Raw genomic sequence first — 7353 nt, 5'->3', positions numbered from 1 at the left:
AACATGTTTTTGAAGACAAAAACAAGAAAAAAGAATTTATGCAGTATTAAATTTAAATAAAATCTAATTATCTTAAATTTTCCATAAAAAAAATGTGGAGCATGAATCACTTACATTAATCATGATAGGTTACTATGCATAGTGGATATATGTCTCCTTTTTTAGGCCCCTAGGGAATTATGCTAGCTGTAACTCAGTAGTGAAGTGTAATAGATGTCAAAGAGTTGTTAGGACATCTCTGGCAGGCTAATTTGGGTAAAATCAAATTTCATAGTGAAGTGGCTGAGAAGGCCAATCTATTGAGGATGCAAAGTTCTTTAAAGAAAACCATATTAGAGAATTCATTAGAGAGATTGATTAAATAAATGAGGATAAGTAGATCAAATAGGCATACTTGGAGGAAAAAAATGTAGAGATTGAGTCGAAAAAATTATCTAGGAGGTTGAGTTTTGAAGAAAAATCGAGTTCTCAAAAGAAGGCCAACTTGCCAAGGAGGTCAAGTTGTCAAAGAAACTCACTCAAAGAAGTATGTAAAGGGAACTAAGCCGGATGACTTCTCAAGATGTAGAATCTCAAGGAAAAAGTACATGTTCGAATTTAAGGCTTATCATTAACTGCCCCTATGAGTTAATTATAGCAATTAGGTGATAACTTTGGAGACAAAGGATGGAAAGGATGCTTTGTAGCATCCCTTTAGAGTCAAGTGATCACAATTTTTAGGAGATGGCCTTATGTTGAGCTATAGAATTATTCTAGATGGTTATCTCTAATGGGAGCTCTAATCTTGATAGTTCTATGTCATACGCATGCTCTTTAAGGGTCTGAAAAATAAAGTGATTATGCTCACATACCCTGTCAGTGATTATTAGTGTAAGAGGATTCTTACAATATTGAGATAGTGGTACAAAAAGACTTCCAATAATATCTCAGTTATGTAATTAAAGTTTTTTCTTTTATTTGTGTGAGCACAAAATTTCAAAATTTATTTATAAATTCTTTTTAATCAACACTTCATAATTATAGCTTCCATTTACTTTTAGTGGCTCGGATCCGCTCTTCTCTTTTGTGATCATGATCATGATAAACTGCATAAATCTTAATTTCTTCATAATTATATTTTCTATATTTACTTCAAATATATCATTCTCAATACCAATAATCTGTCAACTTTTCAGAATGTTGACACCCTCATTACTATAAAGAATAAAACTTTCTTTCATAATCAATCTTATTTAGACCATTACTGTACATACTAGCTTGCAAGCAACAATGGAGCTTGCTTGAGCAAATTTTAAAAAAGAAAAAAACCAGCTGAAAGATAAAACATCAATTCAATGCTTCCATTACTATTAGTTTAAATAAATTCATAGCCTATTATTATTTACAAAATCTATAGAGAAGCACATTGTCCAATTTTCAAGGCAATATTATTCATCAGAAAATTTCTTTGAGAAATCTTTGCATAGAAATATTAGTGAGAGTTCAGTCAGTTGTTCCTCTCAGCAGTAGGTATTGACCAATATTTAGTTGACTTTTATTAAAGTCAAACAATCAAATGTAAATTTCTCATGACCATTACTTGTTTATCTAATCCCAAAGAGAGAGGAAAAAAATGACTTCTTTGAAACAACTTTCTAACTAATTATTTTTTAAAATCTAACCACAATTTCTGTTGATTTCTGTTTTTTTCTACTTTTTTTAAAAAATTGATAAAAGCACCACAGTCCTGAACAGATCATTAGATTTTGTTCGGGACAACTTTCTTCATGCTTTCTAAAGCGGCTTTTATTTAAATAGAAATCTACTTTAAAAAGCGGCAAAAAAATTGCCCCAAACAAAACCTTTTGATCCTTATTTATAAATCAATACTGATGAAAATCCACATAAAATAAAAAGTTTTTTCTATTTTTATTTTTAAAAAGAAATATAATATTGTCCAATCAACCTATATATTTATAACAAAATAATTGTAGAATGCGTAATCAATCTTCTCAAACAAAAGACTTCTAGACAAACTGGTTTATTTTATGAATATATTTTTTATAATTTTTAGAGCTCCGAAATTGAAGATATAAAAGATTTATATTTTATATGAATTTTGAGATTTGAATACAACTAGTTGTTTTGATGAATATGATATATAATTATTTCCACTAATGATTATTAATTAAAAATGATTAATGGCTCTCATAAATTAATTAACATATAAATAGACAATTCTTTCAAAATTAGATCCTCAAGTGTTACATTCATAATATTATATGCAAATAATGTGGAGAATATTCTTACATATTATATTATGCCCATTGTTATATATATATATATATATTATGCCCAACTTTAATAGCTATAGGAGAGTTAATAAGGAAATAAACGAAAAGAGCTTATGAACAAGACCATGCAATATTTTTGTTGGTTAAAAATTTGAGAGGGTTGATACATAAATATAAGATTATATAGTGATGGGGAGGTAAATTCTATTTATTTATTTATTAGTTGTTATAGTCATTTCAAGATTAGTTGAACAAACATAACCAAATGGAACATAGAAATAATAATGTAAAGCGGGGAAGCATTATTTGACTCTCTGTAAAACCTCAAATTAAACCTAAAAAACGCTTTTTTAACCGTTGGCCGCTTCTTTTTATGTAGGAGCAGGAGTCGGAGAATGCAGAGGAAACTTTACCCATCACCGCTATCTCTTCAGTTCCATACCAGTGAGAGAGAGAGAGAGAGGAAGCAGATTTTGAAGACCGACAAGCTTCCTTCTTCTGGCATTCCTTCTAACAGTCACTGAGAAGAAGGGGAAGATGGTGAGAACAACTATTGTAGGAGTTTTTGTGATCTTTCTGCTTTCCCAGCATCTCCAAACTCAAGTGGTGGGAGACTTGATAAGAACAAGGGGGCTCCATTTTGAGCTCCAAGGGAACCGTTTTTTTGCCAATGGGTTTAATGCCTACTGGCTCATGTATATAGCATCAGATCCATCTCAGAGAGTCAAAGTCTCGAACGCCTTTAGAGAAGCTTCGAGCCATGGACTCACTGTGGCTAGAACTTGGGCTTTCAATGATGGCGGCAACAATGCATTGCAATACTCTCCGGGATCATACAATGAACAAATGTTCAAGGTTTTAAAAAAATTTCTTTTGTTCTTTTACATGTTCTCCCTTGGATTTATTTTTGCAATTTGTACTCTTTTCTTGTTCTGACTAGGATTTTGGGTTGGCTTGGTTCAGGGCTTGGATTTTGTGGTTTCTGAGGCCAGAAGGTATGGAATCAGGCTTATACTGAGTTTTGTGAACAACTATGAAAACTTTGGGGGGAAGAAGCAGTATGTGCAGTGGGCTAGAAATCAAGGACAGAACATTGGATCTGATGATGAATTTTTCACTAATAATGTTGTTAAGGGATACTATAAGAATCATGTGAAGGTATGGGGAATTGGATCATTTTTCTTTCTCATCCCATCTTTTCTTCCCTTAATTTTTATCAGGTGGTTTTCTCTTTGCTGTTTTCTTCATCTCCTGTGATTTTTTTCTTTCTGTTTTTCCTTTTTTATTTGGGTGTGGAGGTAGTGTGCCCCAATATATTGCTAAAGTGACGAATTCTGAATGTCAAGATGAGTTGATGAAGAGAGACGAAAAAAATTGCCAAGTTTGTATGATTTTCGTTGTATTTATAGTTGAGCAAGTAGTCGAGAAAGGCTATAAATTTTTTTAAAATATTTTATGTAGTCTTTGGAAGGTCAAATCATATATTAGGAGTTTGTTGATAGGAACATCTACTTGAACTTTAGAATAGATATGATGTATTTACATGTTTCTTAATTGATGAGACTGAACAACAGTTAACCTTTTGCTTTTTTTGTTCTTCCTCCTGGGAATTTTCTGATTTTTTTTTCTATCAATCTATTCCTACTTCACCTACTTGGGATTCTTGACATATTTCAGTCATATGTAACCTTAGATACTTTTTCCTGCTGTGAGAATGATTTTTTAGGGTGTATTAAGCTCTTCCTATTCTTATTTATGAAAATTTTCTTCATTGATTACATGTCTTCATCCTGGTTTGTTCTGTTGATTTGTAAACATGTTCAGAAAAATTACTTGAACATGAAGTGGTAGCTATTGTCTTCTTTGCAAAAGATTTTGAGCACCTTTAAACAAGAATAATGAAACACACAGTCAGCCACACAGTAACGATAGTCTTTTACATAGAAATTAAGTCTCAAATGAAGAACAGTTTTATCGAGTCAAGACAAAAATCTTCCATTTTGAAGCAATGATGACTTTAACAACCTTCTAGCATGGTCTAGAGATCACTATAAGCCAATAACTTTACCATTCTGTGGATTCGCATGCATCAATTAGAAAACAGTGGTTGGTGTTCTGCTTTTCGTCACAGTGTTCCTTTTTTAATGAGAGGAATCTTTGGTGCTGCTGTCTTTTTTGGCTTGTTTGATGTTTTCTTCTTTTTTGCTCAAGAGAAACCTGTCTTTTCTCTCTTCACAAGGCTCCCGCAGGCCCAATGGATTAAAAAATTATTTTCTATTTGAGATAACCTTTACAGATTCTTCCAAATTTTGAAGGATAAATCAATTATTGTGGAGTAAGCGATTTAAAAAACAGATGGGACTTAGTTTTGAATTGTTAAGCTGCGCAAGTCACTCCATTGCAAAAGACACTTTTTATAATTTCTTAATTTTACTTCATTGGTAGGAGATTGATGAAATTCCATATGAAGTGACTTTCAAGGAGAATCCATTGATTTTTTCTTGCTCATGTTGAACCTATTTAAAACATTTTTGATATGCTTCTGGGGAAGCCTTTTTGCTATCAAAGAAGATGCTTTTACCCATAATATGCCAAGCTCACCGAAGATCTTTCATTGCAATAGATTTGCTCATCTTTCTTTCCAATCTGTCAATCTGATCAGTATCAAAAACCACTATAAACATGTCTTCTGCTTGACGCAGCAGAACAGGGAACTTAATGTCTAAAAAGTATTTATTGAACACATAATGATCAGAAGAAGCTTTTGTATCTGTGACACCTCAAAGATTCCAATTCTACTGCTGCAATGCTGCTGGAATGGTTCCAATTTCATTGCCTTTGCCACCTATGACCCTTCTTTTTCCCCAAACAGCAATTTTTCCTTTTTTCTAGCATAATAATGAGCATCATTAAGTAGGAGTAGTAGAGCACAAATCAACAACTCAAAAGCAACAGAAATTTAGGCTTCGTTTGGGATGGCTTTCTTAATGCTTTCTAAAACAGTTTTTAGTACAAAATTTTTATATCAGAAAGCAGCAATAAGAAAGCTGTCCCAAACGAAGCCTTAATCTAGTTTAATACGCTAATATTGAACTGGCACTAATCACTCTATGATTTCTGTCAAGCAGACTGTGCTGACGAGGTACAACACCATAACTGGAGTTGTTTACAAGGATGACCCTACCATCTTTGCATGGGAGCTCATGAATGAGCCTAGATGTCCCTCAGATATCTCCGGGAATACCATACAGGTTAAAATTTAAAACATCTTTACCTTTTTATTGCCTTTAATTTGCTTTCTTTCTACATTTTAAAACTTACAGAGCAGCGAGGTTGTCCTTCTAGTCACACCATGGATGTCTCTGATACTCATTTAGCTCATTTTCTCTGAGAAATTGTTCAATAGATTACTTTTGCACCTTTGCTTTTGCAGGAAAATAAAAATAACAGCTCATAACCTTTGGACATGCCAATTCAGCTCTTGTTTTCTGATTGCAGGCATGGATCACAGAAATGGCTGCTCATGTTAAATCCATAGATAGCAATCACTTGCTTGAAGCTGGCCTTGAAGGATTTTATGGGCCTAAATCAAATTCAGAGGTGCAAACAAATCCTGGCTTCCAAGTGGGAACTGACTTCATCTCCAACAACCAGATTCCAGGAATTGATTTCGCCACACTCCATTCATATCCAGACCAATGGTAATGTTCTAGCCTAGCAGAATAATCAGTAATTAAATTCTGCTATGTATGCAAAATGCTTGCTTGGTCTTCTCATGTAGTGTGTGATTAGCAGAGTTTAATTGCAATGCTTTCAGCGTTGTTTGATGTGCAAGAAAGAGGCAATGCCATCATTTTCTCTGCTCAATATTGATTTTAGTGGCTTTATTTTTCTTAAACATTGGATGTCATTCATGCCCGCACGTAGTGGGATAAAAGCTTGATATTGTTGTTGTATTGGATGATATCTCATTCAGCGAACTTCTAAAGATGAAAAATTGTGTATGAAATATTCAAATTTTAATCCTTAAAGCTTGGTAAATATAGTCAAGGTAGTGACAATGCCTTAAAAGGAAAAAAAGTTTTTTTTTTAATACAACTTTTTCAATCTGCATCAAGTGGTAATAAAATGCAAGTTTTTATGGAGTTCAGAATTGTGCTAATCAAATTAAACTTTTCTAGTTAGGCATTTCATATGATGGAGATTGTTTATATTTCCGTTTCCTTCATTTTATATGCAATATCCTTTCCATACTTAATATTTCATTCTCCTATCCAACTTCATTATTCTGATTTTATAATTGATCTCTGAGCCCATTTTCAGGTTACCAAGCTCAACTGATCAATCCCAACTTCAATTCTTGAACAAATGGCTCGACGCCCATATACAAGACGCCGGCAATATTATCCGAAAGCCACTTCTCTTAACTGAGTTTGGCAAATCATGGAAGGATCCAGGCTACAGTAGCTCCCAAAGAGATGCTCTTTTCAACACAGTCTACCTCAAAATCTACCAATCGGCGAGGACTGGAGGTGCAACAGCAGGTGGCCTCTTCTGGCAGCTCCTGACTGAAGGCATGGACACAATGAGAGATGGATATGAAATTGTTTTGAATGAGGCTCCATCGACAACAAGGATTATCTCCAGCCAGTGCAAGATGCTTCGGTACCTTGGTAAATTGCTTGCGAGAGACAGGAACATTGCTAGGCTGGAGAAGGCAAAGGCCATTAGAGAGGCTGAACAGGCTGGAGGAACAAGTGGAAATAGAAACTGAATATAATGGTTGCTTCTGCACTCCTTAACCAAATGCAACTATTTCATTTATCGCTACTCTTGCATTTGCTTGTGTTACTGCTTAAGGTTTGTGTTTATCCTCTAGATGGTTTTCGTTCAAAGAGGAGAGAAACAAGGAGTTGCTGGCTTTTCTTAACACAGTTTGTAAACATGTATGTGTCTGAAAGCTATCATGGTTTTACTTAACAGCCATGGTATGAAGTTATGAACAAGTTTGATGTACTTCACTAACGTATATGTGGAAGATCAAATGGTAATACTTTAAAATGCTATATATTTGTCTTTA

General features: G+C 33.8%; 1 protein-coding gene across 1 annotated transcript; it reads left to right on the top strand.

Moving 5' to 3' along the window:
- Positions 1-2656: 2656 nt before the first annotated feature.
- Positions 2657-7353, top strand: LOC110114424 (mannan endo-1,4-beta-mannosidase 1-like). The gene is made up of 5 exons (XM_020847293.2): positions 2657-3128; positions 3237-3431; positions 5402-5524; positions 5772-5974; positions 6597-7353. Exons 1-5 carry the CDS (start codon positions 2811-2813, stop codon positions 7045-7047), a joined length of 1290 nt encoding a protein of 429 aa, XP_020702952.1. The 5' UTR covers positions 2657-2810; the 3' UTR covers positions 7048-7353.

Source organism: Dendrobium catenatum, unplaced genomic scaffold (assembly GCF_001605985.2).
Source record: "Dendrobium catenatum unplaced genomic scaffold, ASM160598v2 fragScaff_scaffold_798, whole genome shotgun sequence".
NCBI classification, from domain to species: Eukaryota; Viridiplantae; Streptophyta; class Magnoliopsida; order Asparagales; family Orchidaceae; genus Dendrobium; species Dendrobium catenatum.
The sequence above is the reverse complement of the archived record's forward strand: the minus strand, read 5'-3'. Positions and strand labels throughout refer to the sequence as shown.

What these genes read in the sequence shown, in the direction of transcription:
- LOC110114424 (XM_020847293.2), top strand. Translation starts at nt 2,811, where the DNA reads ATGGTGAGAACAACTATTGTAGGAGTTTTTGTGATCTTTCTGCTTTCC. An exon ending in TCTCCGGGAATACCATACAG is followed by an intron (nt 5,525 to 5,771) that starts GTTAAAATTTAA and finishes TTCTGATTGCAG; the next exon opens with GCATGGATCACAGAAATGGC. An exon ending in CATTCATATCCAGACCAATG is followed by an intron (nt 5,975 to 6,596) that starts GTAATGTTCTAG and finishes GCCCATTTTCAG; the next exon opens with GTTACCAAGCTCAACTGATC.